The 14,585-nt window shown below is 33.6% G+C and overlaps 1 protein-coding gene across 1 annotated transcript in view; it reads right to left on the bottom strand.

The window, feature by feature from the left end:
• Graf (GTPase regulator associated with FAK) overlaps nt 1–14,585 on the bottom strand; it is a 37,795-nt gene that overhangs the window by 6,306 nt on the left and 16,904 nt on the right. The window contains exons 3-12 of the mRNA XM_074143195.1: nt 11,177–11,248; nt 10,239–10,343; nt 4,873–4,983; nt 2,960–3,064; nt 2,804–2,884; nt 2,660–2,723; nt 2,397–2,494; nt 2,216–2,310; nt 2,053–2,134; nt 324–432 (exon numbers count right to left, since the gene is read on the bottom strand). Of these exons, the coding sequence (XP_073999296.1) occupies nt 324–432; nt 2,053–2,134; nt 2,216–2,310; nt 2,397–2,494; nt 2,660–2,723; nt 2,804–2,884; nt 2,960–3,064; nt 4,873–4,983; nt 10,239–10,343; nt 11,177–11,248 (922 nt within the window). The remainder of the gene's footprint in view (nt 1–323; nt 433–2,052; nt 2,135–2,215; nt 2,311–2,396; nt 2,495–2,659; nt 2,724–2,803; nt 2,885–2,959; nt 3,065–4,872; nt 4,984–10,238; nt 10,344–11,176; nt 11,249–14,585) is intronic.

Consider the following 14,585-nt stretch of genomic DNA (forward strand, 5'->3'; position numbering starts at 1 on the left):
TTTATTTTATTTTATTTGAATTTATTTTTTTTTTAAATGATTTAGGGCGCATCAACATCTCAGGTTATTGGCGCCCGGAGCTTTTTTCAGTCGGCCTCCGGACAGTGTTCTCTTGTTACAGACAGCACTGTCCATCACCGGACAGTGAGCTGTAAGAAGCTCCTAGGAAGAGAAAATCTAAGGGTTAGCAGCTGGACTCGAATTTAGTGTGTATTATTATTTTACACATCACACACTACCCTAAAAAAAACATTTCGGTCACCCCTCAATCAAATCCCTCTCCTAGAAACTAAAAAAGTAATTATGCAAAAAAAAAAGCTTACCTCGACTCTCTAATACTTCGATACATTTATTTACAAAGTGCATTCCTACTTCGTCCAGCTGCCACTCTTCAGTCTTAGCTGGCTTCATTGGCTGAGGAATACTGTAAGTCTGCAACAATAGTAGTGTAGAGATTTAGTTAGTGAGTGTCACACTGCTCTAGATTACAATATATTGCAATCTCCGACTGTGGTATAATAAGCTTCTCTGGATGAAGTGCTTTAGACCCACCCCTTGTCTTAATAATAAAGTCACCTGATAGCTTTAACTTATAAAGATAAACTGTAGTTTAATTTGAAGCAGAACATAATACTTCAACGATATCAAATATCTGATTTGATTTATGTTTTATAACAAAGTTCTTTTGTACTACACACATAATTTTGTGACGTAATACCTTCAACTACTATTTAACAATACTATACCAGAAGTATTAAAACGTTGGGCTCGGGTCTCAACAACAATCCACTGATAGGAATCACATTGTAAACACCTTTATCATAAAATATAAATGGTCTAATATTTAAAGAAAGAATATCATTTAAACGTGAATGAAAGTAGAAATTTATATTATAAAAGTAATAACCCAGAAAATCTTTATCCAAATATTAATTACGCAATAAGTAATATTACTAATGATTCAAAAATAGTGAGGTCAATTCAGTGTGTAAGTTTAAATAATTGTTAAAAAAAAAGAGAAATTATCGGATAGACGTGGGACGTGGGAAGTGCTATAAAAAAAAAATTATAAAAAGGGGGGAAAATATCAAGACAAAATAATTTAATCCAAGAATTTTTCAATTTTCGTAAAAAATATTGTAATTTAATTGAAAGTAAAAAATAATTTGAAAATTGGAAAGACCCAACGTGAAAAATTCCCAAGGATTTTGGCAAGCAGTAAGGGAATCAACTTTTAAAAAATATAAAAACCCTCGGGTGAATGTGGACACGTGTACTAAATATTTTGATAATTTTTATTCTGCCAGAAAAAATATTCAAAAAATAACTTCAATATTTACATAGTCTTTCAAATATCTTAATCATGATTTAGAACAAATTATTGATCTTTCTGAACTTTATTCCCCGATTCATGGTCCCTTATAAATATGAAGATGCTGCACAAAAAAAAGTATCCTACCCATCCATCTAATTATAGGGGCATCGCCCACTTGAATGGCTTGACCAAGATACTCACTTACATACAGAAAGGTTGATATATTGGGCTGAAAAATCGCACCTAATACCCGAAATACAATCCAGTTTTAGAGTAGGAAGGGGTTACCGGAATAATTTATTTTCACTCTTCTCATTAATTGACATTAAATTAAAAAAGGTACACCTTTTTTTGGATTTTTATAGATTTTTCAAAAGCTTTTCACAACCTTCTGTGGTCCAAACTACTAAAGCCTGATGTCAGCCTAATAGTTAACTAAATATTTTTACCAATACGCAAAAATGCACGTCACTACCCATAAAAATTTTACCCCAAACATAAATATAACCGCAGTTATGCTGCAAGGTGACCCACTTTCTCCCCTTCTTTTTCATTTATTTAGTACAGATTTACTACAGTTTTTCTGCTCGAAAAATGCAACCTTCGTCTGTTTAGATATTGATAACAAACTTTTCATGCTCGCTTACGCCGACTACATATTCATTTTTGCAAACTCCATAAAAGACATTAATGAAAAATTGAGTAATAGTAGAGTTACGTGAGGGTGACGCACTTACCGGTTCCTTGCCGTCCATAATGTCCATCCATTGCTGTCGATCCAACTCGGATAATGCTTGCAACGTATAAATGATTCCTGGCCTAAATAATTCATTACATGATTGTAATCAGTATTGTCAGTCAGAATTAACAATAGACCAACATTAATGAAGTTAAACTAACCTGTCTGCTGACGTAAGATCAAAACAGAATCTTTTCTCGATGGAATCTGACATACGTCTGACACAAGACGCTAGGATCATTCGTTCAGTTGTATTCTGGAATTGAAAATTTTATCGTAAGAATCTGTGCGATATTGATTAATTAATTGATAACTGATTTTTTATCGAATTCATTTACTGACCGATTTGCCAGTCATCTGATTATAGGGAACCATGATGAATTCCTTGGTATCTCGATGGTACGTGCAATACTGTTTAGTCCAAGCAGCACCGAATGCTTCTGTAACATAAAGCACGGATTATGTTAAGATGTTTGCAAGTTGCTCTAGGCAAACGCCTGGTTCGAGGACGGAATGCTGTTCACTCAATGCACCATAAGGATTGAACCGCAACAGCTTTAATTTTTTTCCTTAAGTACCACTAGTAAAGCCACAAGAGTACTCACTTTTTTCCATTAGAAGGAGGTAACCTTCTCTCGAGTTGACCTTACCACCGGACTCCACAGGCGACTGCAACAATTAAAGAAAATAACTTAAAAACTTAATGAGCAAAATGTGCTCCTTAACAGGTCAATCAATAGATTACTCACGGTTTGGCGTAGTTTAGTCTCCAAAGTCTTTTTCATTAGAGATTCCGTTTTATCCCGTGTTTCATTAAAATTTTCTCGAGTCTACAACAAATAAATAATATTTAATTTATGACAGAAAAATCTTTTGAGAGTCGATCCTCGACAATTTTCGAATACCTTTTGTATCCTGAACTGTAATTCTTTCATATAAGGTTTGAAATCTTCGGCAACTTCATGTCCCTGGTGATAGAAAGTCAACCATCCGAACATAAAACTTAATAACTGTAACAGAATGAGACAAATAGCTAGAATTAGTTATTAGAAGTGATCGCTAAAGACAAGAAGTGGGAATTATAGATTAATATGAAGGGTAAGAATATACTGGGACTCTGTGATGCAGAACCCAGCGGAATAGAACTGAATATTGTGAGCAATAGAGAACACTACCAACTGAGCCCTGCAGAGTAGAACTAATCATAGCAGTCTTGGATTGAATACTACAGAATACATTACATAAGATAAATGTAACACTTCAGAAAAGTGCACAGCATTTCAGACTAAAACTGAGCTTGGTATTCTAGGACTAAACACTCATTGCAAAACAGTATAGACAAGTACAACGGATTTCTGAAAGTAATTAAGCATGCAAGACTATAATTGCGATATAATATCAAATAAAACTTAAAAGCAATACAGAACATGTAGACACATACAGAGCTCTATGGAGTAAATCTAAGCACTAGAGTCTCGAGTACAACAGAACACTACAGTGAAATATGTCGTAGTTTAACACCATCACCGTACAACTGAACCTTAAGAATATAACATTGAGGGCTAGAACTGAATACAGCAGGACACTTACAAAGCTGAACAGCAAAGAGTAATACAGATTAGGCAGGCAATGATAGAATATTACGGAGTAGAACTAAGTAACTACACATTAATATAAACCAACTAACTAAAGCTTTAATTCCTTTGTAAGATCTCTAAAAATTGGAGCGGAACTCGAAGAGCTGTATTAAGGACCAATATAAGATTAGTAGAGAACAGTACAGACCAAACCGAACACCACAGGTAACTGTGGAACTCGAAGTGGACGGCGGCTAAAGAGCTGGATATATAATATATATAAAGAAGCCCCACCTCTAAACTCCTCCATCAATCTTAAGGAAATCTATAAGTATGTGAAAATAGGATATTAAAGGTTTCTTATTACTAGATCTTTCCTAATAATTATATCCGGACGAAGGCAATTAAATTGTGTGTATGTTATAAAGACTGCTCTGCTGGCCTTTTTATGACATTTTAAAGCTGTCCGTAAACTCCCTTAGCATGAACTCTATAAAAGCCGGCTTATCCCAACAGGTTAGAGAAACAAAGATTAAGTTATCTCGCTTTTGCGACTATCTAAAAAAAAAAAATACAGTGTTGTATTTTCTATCAATTTTTATTAGTTTTGTTGTTGTAGGCAGAAAATACTTCCTAAATAGATAAAGCACGTAATACTTACTAGTACTTAAAATCAATTTTTCCCACAACAAAAATATAATCAAGAGAATTTATGGACAGAGGGGTAGAATTTGTTTGTTTGAAAAACTAATTGGTTATATAAAACGAACAAAAAAGACAGTTTTGAAAATTAAATAGGTAAACATTTGTCAGAAGTCAGCCCTTTCATTTTCAATCGAGAAGAAATTTCAGATTGACTTGAACATGATCATACGTTTCTTGGAAATAACAAGAAAACTGAGTTTAGGATTAAATTATCACAATGAAGGGCGTCTTTTGGGTAAAGTTCCTTTTATGTGCAATTTACGAGAAACAATTAGAGACTGGGAAATTGGCAAGCTTAGATTAAAATCTCACTCTCGGATTAGTTAAAACACTGATTGGTATGGCAGATTGAAGATGACATAGGATCTGCAGTCTTTTTAAAGCAGGGAGAATGTCGAAACCTTCATTTTGCATGAATAATCGCATGGTTTTAAAATATTAAAGCTTAAGGGGCTGCATAAAAGAGAAATCTTCTTAATTTATGTGGTTTTACAACTACAGAAACAATACAGTAAAGTTATTCAAAAACTACCTACCGTCTCAACAAATTCAAATTTCTTCCGTTCTTGGACCTCTTGTAGTAAGAACACATATTGTAAGCTTGCTTGGAAGAAATGACGTTCCTCCATATCCAATGTCGCATCGGCCTGTGAAAAAAAAATTATGTACGAGATATTTTCGTTTTTTAAAAAATTAATTACTACTTGCGAATAGAAGTGAATTTATTTAAGACTAGATTAGGTTCATGTGTGTGGTGGTGGAAATAAGATAGGTAAATCATTTTAAGCTATTACGAAATCTATTCTACTCAGATATAGAACGGGTACATTAAGTTTTGGCTGAATAATATCCCTCTTAAGTACATTGGAAAGATTAAAAGATGAAGAGCGTTGTCCTTTTAAAAAGCTACGCAAGTCGAACATATCACGGACTTAGTTATCAAAGCTGTGAATTTTTAGCTGCTCGTTGAACCAGCTTTAAGCCCAGATAAAGCACCTTTAGATAGGAAAAAAATAATTTTAGGTGAATAACTATATTGTTGAAAAGGAAGTTTGAAAAACGTACAGAAATACCCCTTACTTCCTAAAAATATAAATAACGCAAACTAAATCATAAACTTACAAATGATTACTCTTACCTTTGAATGAATTTAGTTTCAACTAATTGCATTGTATTATTAAATAACTGTGTTTTTCATGAAATTGTTTCATGATAAATATAAAATTTATTTGAGATTCTAATATAATCTGATAACCGACTAATACTAGAGAAACTAAGCTCAACTGACTACTTGAACCTGCCACTAAGTAACCTACGCTTGTTAACAACAGCTTTGCAGTCTAAACAATCTTTGAAACATATACTACATCATAAAAAAAATAATGCAATTATTTTTGATTTATTAAAAATTAACTCATACATTATTCAATTTAAAAATATATATATATATATACACAAGCCAGGCAAATATGTAGTAGGATGGTTAGTCGGTAACTACCAGAAGGGTTGAAAAGAGTTCCGGGGTGGAGCCCCTGAATTTAAAAGTTTAAAAAAGTACATGACCAAGTTGAAAATTATATTTAATTTTCGAGATTTTTCGCTTTTTCACAGAAAATAACATTATGAGGTCACCCGGGTGATGAAAAGTCATGTTACTTAGGAGTTACATAATATTAAAATTGGAAAATCTCAGATAGATCCTACATTACATTTTGTGTAGATGTCTAAAAGGCGACACGACTATACGCTCTTGCACAATATCGATCAACCGGAAGTGGTACTATGTGATCAATTTTTACTGTTTTTTACTAAGTATGCACTTACGCCTAATTTCCAATACTCAATTTACTCAGTTATAGGAAATACACGTTTTCAGGTCCTGAAATCGTAATTTTCTTAGATCTTTCTCTTTCCCTTTGTATTTGTGTGAAACTTTAACTCAAAAACGAAAAATCGCAACAAGCTTAGACTTATATTTCGTTTGAATACTTTCATGGAACCAGACAGAAACATACGTGGCAAAGCAAATCCTTTTATTGGAAGTACCACTTTACAGAATGGGTTTTACAAATTATTGAGATTTTATCGAATTGTACGAGTATTTAAATATGCAAAAATTAAGACAGTTCTGGCGGATAGATGAAATTAATGTTGCCTCTAAAAGTGATTTTGTAGTAATGTATGGTCCTATCCCTTCTACTACCCATTGATGAGACGGGACTTCTACACAATGTTTGAACAGTCTTTTTTCTTTGCAAGCTTCTTATATGCAAGGAAGATCGGGTATTCTTAAGACATCGAACACGGACATTCAGACACATAGCCAGACCAAAGAATAGTTATGTTCAAGACTGTTGAATGATGGAAAAGACTGACGAATTTCTAGATATTTTAAAATCCAAGCTTCAATCATGCCGAGTGGAAGGGACATTGTTTGCCTAAATGACATGTAATCTCACTTTACCCTTGGCTTCAGTCTTTACAAGTTTGCAAAGAAAGATGCTTCAAAATTGTGTAGTCAAGCACCTGAATTTTAGCGCTTAAACAGCGAGAATAATTCACAAACATTAGACGTTTTATTGAAGCGTGCGGAAATATCTCCCAAAAAATTTAAGCTTGATGAGGCATAAGCCAAATTGTTTGTAATTAAAAAAAAAATGAAACCTCATCCGATATTTTGGATTAAAAAAAATGATAAACACATGCATTCTAACTGGTAAAAAGCAAAAAAATAATCTGAAAAGTTCAAAACTTTCTGGTAGTGTAAAATAAAAAGTAAATGAAATAAGTAAAATAAAGTAAATGTAAAATAAAAAAGTACATCGGTTCACTAGGCCCTTAAATTTCTGCATGAACTGGAATCTCTGACGACTCTCAAGTAAAACCACTATGTCCAGCTAGAAAAACCAAGTGAAACACCTGACAGTAACTGACAATCGACCCTGGACGGACCCTGAATCACTACTTTGGACTGTGATAGCCCCCAGAGCCTATTCTCAAGGTTAAACGCTACAAGGCCTGGAAGTCCGATATATATGTCAAACAACACGCTAACAACTATGAAAGACTTATGAAAGGAAGGACCCCAAATTCGGCTAACATGTCCAGCTTCTCGTTACACAAAATCCTTGCACCCAGACAGAAAAAAGAACATCTTTAATAGCAACCAGCTCTTCCGGTCTCTCAGAACATTTTAGTACCCACCTAGAAGCGAAAAACAGTCCCTTAGTTCTTCGTCTACACCCTCATCTCTCTCGTAAACGAATCAGTTAAAACGATTAGATTAAAGTAATGGTTAGGTCTCCAAGGAACCAAAAAGATTATTGTTCCAACCTCTTGTGAGCCAAGTAGATGGCAATTATTCTCGTTGTGGAGGCGGCCTGAAGAGATGTAAGTACTTGCACCACTATCCTTTTTCCCCTCCCCCCGACAAAGGCGTTAAGCCATTTTTTGTCTGGCAGCCAAATATTTTTCATAAAGAGTATTCATGCCCTGTAATGCCGGACAGACGCTTAAGTGTTTAAAAATCATTAAGCCGTTATTGCACAATGGGCAAATCGACGAGTCCCTAATACCTATTTTGTGGAGGTGTGCTTGAAGATAATTGTGCCCTGTAGTTCCTCGGAAGAGAACGGCAGACTCTTTTCTTGGGAGGCCGGCAGGTATACTGTCTTCTAGCAGCGTGGCCCATCGCTTTACAGCGGCCATGCTCTTAAATTCCGCATGTAATTTCCCCTTTATGTGGCTACCTATAACCTTTTAGCCGAAACGAAACACATTGCGTGGTCTGGCTGATCACATTGACTCTCCTGCTTCGCAAGGTTATCGGCCTGTTCGTCCTCTGGTAATTCACAATTTGCCGGAATCCACTGGAAAGCTAGGAGCTTCCCTTCTGTAAGTACCTTTTCAACCATTTCTTGGCACGCTCTTACATCTGCGGAATTCCATTCTGAGATCCCGTTACGGCTATTAACGCAGCTTTGGAATCACTGAGAAACACTACTTGGTCCAATTTCTTTTCAACCATGTACCTTAGATCTATCAGGATAGCCCGGGTCTCCCAATCGAAATTTGATGCCCACGTTCCAACAGGTTCTAAAAACTGGAAGTTGATACCATACACTCTAACTCTTGCATTTTCAGTGTACCACTATCCTACACCACTTGTTTACTTATTCATTTGTTTATCTTCCCATTGTCGGAAGATGTGTCTTATGACAGTTCCAGGACTGTACCAAGTGCCACATTACTTGCGCTAGAATTTGATTCCGAAAGTTCTTTAGACTTTGAAATTTTCGGGATTGCAGATAAATGGATTATAAAGCGAAAAATTCAAACAAGGGTTAATTGAATGTACAAAACTATTTTTAGTCATTTGAATTAGTTAGATATTTGCACTTAATAGCCTGCATCCACTTACAGCTGTGTTCCGTAACCTGTTTTAACCAGCGGCATACCAAATTCCATATTTCATTCCGTCTGGCAAAATACAAATTGTTGAGCCACTAATGATGCTATTAAAAAAATGTTGTAAATCTTATTATTATTTTTTTTTTTAACAAGCTGAATGCCCATAAGGATCTCCCATCAATAAAACCACTAATCCTCTAGCTACTCCAGGTGATTTCTACTGGAAAAGCGCCGGCAGCCGGTAGTCAGGAATGAACACTCGTTGTGCCAACTACCTTTTTCCTCCAAGATATTCTAAAGAAAACTCCCTCAAATTAAAAAAAACGTTTTCTCTTCAAGAAAGTCCCAAGGAGGGCAGGGAGCTAGTAGTTGGGGATAACCACTTTCTGATGCCAACAAACCCTTGCCCTGTACTACCCTCAGAGAGGATATTTCCACCTCTATCAAAGGTTATAAAGTAAACATATAGTCATTTTAATTTTTCAACGGCACAACAAAGTGTCGTAGAACACCGGTTGAGGAACTCTAATTTACGAGGATAGTTAGCTCCCTGCTCCAAGAGCTTATCACGTTCTCTGCTAATTTATTAGAAAAAGTGAAAAGTTTCCGCAAGAGGACCAGGAAAATATGAAGTGGAAGAAAGCCTAATGCCTAAATAATTGTTCTAACTGGCATTTTCCATCAGCTGGCCCCCGATCGTACTATTTTCCAATGCTCTAAGATTTACCAGAATTCTATTTAAAATTAACAATTTTAAAATTCTTGAATTCAAATTGCAGATCTCGCAATAAAAGGTTAGGTTAATAATCATATGTCTCAAGCCAATGACATTGTCAAACAGGATGACCATTGGCATATGCCAGCAGTTCCATTTTTAAGCATCCTAAAATTCCCTCCCTCCCATGTATCTTATCAAACAGATCACTTAAGTACACACAAAAAACGGATCTATGAAATAAGTATCTCTCTGTTTGCCATCTATTACCAATGGAATGTCTCAACAACTATTTTAGCTGGTAGAGCTCGATTAGCTCTGCCAGCTAACGCGGAACAGATCTATTCTTTTCGACCTATAAACATTTTGGTAGAGACGTTAAAATTATAGGGTTCTCTATAGGGAAAGGGGATAGATTTTAAGTTCAAGCTACTTTTCTGGATTGAAATACGAAGTTTAAAGATAGAAATAATTTAAATTACGGAGAAAATTCGCTAAAAAATAGCAAACGCTTTAGTAAAGGCGTACTTCTGGAAGACAGATATTAACCGCTGCCAGATTACAGACAAGACAATTAAATATTCAAAAAATGCTTGATTTTTTTTTTTTTTGGCGCGTCGACTGCCGAGGTCATTAGCGCCAAGTTTGATATTATTATAGGTTTTTAAAATTTGGAAAAGTTTTGTTCACAACACCCACTCCCAAACGCTCCAAAGTAAAATGCGGTGAATCATAAATGACTTATTTCTAAAAAATAATTGGAAGTAATGCTTTTACCTCTTTTAAATAAGCTGCATCCTGCTTTTTTGTAGAAAGATTTAAATAACGCTCTTGACTTTGGCAGAATTTCGCTGTCTGCTTCTCAAATTTCTTCTTACCTTCCTAAATTCAAAAAAAAAAAAATTGTTTAAAAGTACTATATGAATACACTGATTGCAGCGTCGTCTAGTGGTTATAAGCGTGGCTTAGTAAGTGGAAGATCCCCAGTTCGAATCCCGCGTTAAGCTACTTTTTATTTGTTTAACAAAAAAAAATGTTAATAGTAAAGTAAATACTTCTGCTCCCGTCCATGACACCTAAATTGGTTGTTAGAAGTTACGCCCCGCTTGAAAAAATAGGTGATTACTTTTATTCAATTGGGAAAAGTTATTTTCTGAGTTCACATTGGTCAGTCGTTGCAGATACCTTTTGAATCTTGGGATAATCTGCAAGTGGCATAATAACATGTCTTTCCTTGGGTATCTCGCGAATATAATTTTGTATGTTCTAACAACTAACTGACCGTATACGAAGTATGAAAAAACAAGCAGAAAACATGTACAGCACAAAAGGAATGCTCTATCATATATATCATAATCTATCATCCATTCCTTACTGTTACATCAAAGATCTTTTAAAAAGCGCCAACTAATCATTAGAATAAAAAATACACAATAGACACGAGAATGGACTAAATTTGCAACATTGAGGAAAAGAACAAAACAAAACGAGAGAGACATGAAAATCAGGGGAAAAAAAAATGAAGTCCCGTATTTCAAGTCCCGTTTCTCTCAAGATATTGATTATATACAATAACTAGCCATGAAATGTTAAAGCAAACATTGAATAAATGTTCCACGTTTGAGAAAAACATTTATTGTTAGAACTTTGAAAATTACAATATGAGAAAGTCGTGAATTTTCTCACAAAGCCAGATTAATCAGTAGCCAGCTTACCTTGACGCCACCTATATGCTCTTTGCGGAATCTCTCTAGCGGTATGATTATTTGTTCGTGCGTTCGTTCCATCTGAAATAGCAAAAAATAGATAAAAATACTGTTTTTGAAATTTTTGTTTTAATTATCCCGAACATAGGTGTCCTAAATTAGTCACTATAGAAATCATGAAATGCAATAGTCTCTGGTTCAAAAAATTAAATAGTATTCCAAGCTATGTACTGGAAATAGAATTTAATTTAAATAACGTAGACTTATGGTTGTCTAATTTAAAAATTATTCAGTCTCGCTTTAATTACTATTTCCATCAGAATTGTATATCTAAAGCCCTCAGTTATTCATCAGGTAGAATTTATAAAGAACTGAATTTAGATGTTAAATATATGAATGACGAGAGTTGCCAATAAATTAGAACAATTGGATAATTAAGTCCAGGGTAGAGTTGTTGTATTTGAATTGCAGTGAACTTAGAGAGCCGTCAAGGCATTTATGTTCCATTTGTAATACGTCTCAGGTAGAGACTGTTTATCACTTTATCGCTGAATGTCCTAGTCTCAAAAAATTAAGAGTGTTACATTTTAATAAGAGCACTTTCGCCTTGAAGGAGTTAGTGCAATATTTAAACGGGTACAGAAGATGGTAACCACTCATTAGATACTGCAGGAATGCGTGGAAATATAGATATTGCCTCGTTTCAGAATTTAATTATTGATATTTTACCGATTTTAATTTATGCCTGGAACTTTGTATATTTTATGATATTGTGGCTTATTCTGGGTGCAGATTAATTTTAATAAAAATAATTATTTTTTATTATTTTTTTTTTTTTTGCTATACTTAATTACATTTTTTGTACTACATATAAATTTCATTTGTTTTTTTTTTAGTTTCACAAGTACGTGTAAATTTTATTTATTTATTATTATTTTTTTTCACACAAATTCCGCTAATGGTCAGTGTTTATATATACATATATATAAACATAGCCTGCCTAGATCTTGACTTCGCCACCATAAGTGCTGCTACAAGCAAAGCGTGGGAGTCCAGAGTTTTCGCTTGTCTATCCGTTGATTGTGCTCAGTTTGAACAGATTCTTTAAAAAAAATAACGTAATTTTGACAGTAAACTGAAATTTGTTTTTCATATTTTAAATTACCATAACTTTTGAAAAACCTAACTGATTTCAAAAAATGTTTTTTTGTTTTTTTTAGGAGCTCAAATACTATAAAAATATGCACAAATATATATATATATTGTATATATGTATTAAAATTTCAGTTGTTTATAAAGGCATTTTATTAATCATCTACTGCCTTTGAAATTGAAACCACGAAAAAAGTGGTTTTATTTTGTTTTTAAATGTATTAATAGAAGTGAAGTGATACCGGTATACAGTCAAATATCTGTAAAACATAAACAAAAGAACCTAGACGTATGGCGTGCGCGTATGAGAGAGTACGCTGAGAGAGTTAATTAGCGATTAGTAGCGCTAAAAGACACTTAAAGTGCCCAATTTACCATTTCTATTAGTATGACTGTTTTAATTTTCCTTGTTAGGAAAATTTGAAGTTCAAAGTTATGAATTTATATTAACTTTTTATGACCGTAAACTAGTAATATTTAGGATTAAACTAGCGAGGATTAGGTCAAACAAAAAAAAACAGAAACTCTAATCTTTAAGCATTTTTGTATAACTCACAACCAACTCACATGATAATGCCCTGAGGAACGACAGTAAATTTTAATGAAAACGTTGTCTTAAAAACTGAGTTTCTTATTTTTATTTTGACCAAATCCTCACTAACTTTAATCCTAAATAATGTTAACAGTAATAAATTCCTAATCTGAACGTGTTTATGATGAAAAATTCACTTTGAAAGAGACTGTTTATAAAAGAAAAGGAAAAAATAAGAGCACTATGCTGGAGGTGGAAAAAGCCCGGAAAATACCTGCAATGGGCGCGAAAAAAAGAAGACACCTTAGCACTCTCAAATAAGTACCATTTTCACATTAAAAGGAGAAATTTAAATAAAATTTAAAAGCTTTGGTACCAAGCCTCCTGGGGTGAGTTATCTGGGTTCGAGAAACAGTTGTTTTAATTTTATTTTTATAATTAACGCTGAAATTTTATTATTTTTATTTAAAGAGATTTTGTATTTTGAGTATATATTTTTTTGTTCACCTTACGGAGTATTTCCCTCTTCTCCACGCCAGCAATTTAGGAGTGTTCATGTAACAACGATTAAATGAATAATGTGAATATCGCTAGAGAATACTTAATTAGTAAGTTGCAACATCCAATGGTATTTTTAGGAAATGGATATCAAAAAAAGTTGATTACAAATTACGATTATTCAACAATTACTCAACACAATACAAAAATGGCGAAGTTTTAATTTTTTTAAAGGTTAAATAAGTTATGTGTCTTACATACTTATGCAGTGAAACAAATGGCCCTAATTCGTTAAATTGAACTGTTTGAATCTTCATTGCCATTGAGAAATTTTGTGTATTTTTCGAATCTACGGCAGTTGAATATAAACGATTAAAAAAAACAAAAAAAAAAACTGATTTACAAAAAAAACATCTTCAAAATTTGTTAACTTTAAATTTGTGCTTTAAAGATTTAAAAGACGAGCATGAACATTCCAGATAAGATTGTCAATTCACTTTCTTTAGACATTGAAACAATGGATTGCATTTTGTGAGATAAACTTGTTGAAGTTTATAATTTATCAGTATCTCGAAGCAAAGATGTTTTTCAAAACTGTTTTTCTTTAAGTTAATTCCATTAAGAGCACTCTTGGCAGAGGCGTGGGTATATTTTTTTTGAATTATCGTTTCAATATAAGGAACGTTTCTGTGCCTTTTATATTATTTAAGAAACCTCTTTACTTTTCATTTTTCACTTTTCTGGAACTTTTTTCTAAAATGGCTCAACTGGTTGTAAACTGTTTATCTTATCTCAAGGGAATTTATAACTTCCATTTACAAAAATTATTTTAATTCCACAAATAATTCAGAAAAAAATTAATATCTGTTTCTTAATAAAAATAACATCGCTTCTCTCAAATTTGTATCTTCTTTTTGAATCATTAGCCTTATCATTTTATCTTTATTCTCAAACACTTAATATCATTTTTATTTATAACCATTGACAGGAAAAAGAGGTTTTTCCGTGTACGGGCGGTTCTCACGAAATGCAACTATAAGTCAGCCTCTAAAGTGTATTCAAACAGAACACCGTACAATTTCCTATCACAATATAATTTGTAATTTGACATAAAAATATTGAAGAGAATTGCCAAAGCTTGAGGGGAAAAAATTGGGTTATCCTTGGAAGTGGCGATTTAAAGAATATCCCACCAATGAGATAGGAGGGAAAGATAAACAGGGCCATTGCACTTGG

The sequence above is a fragment of the Rhodnius prolixus genome, unplaced genomic scaffold (assembly GCF_049639745.1).
Source record: "Rhodnius prolixus isolate KJV_2025 unplaced genomic scaffold, Rpr scaffold_12, whole genome shotgun sequence".
Taxonomy (NCBI): domain Eukaryota; kingdom Metazoa; phylum Arthropoda; class Insecta; order Hemiptera; family Reduviidae; genus Rhodnius; species Rhodnius prolixus.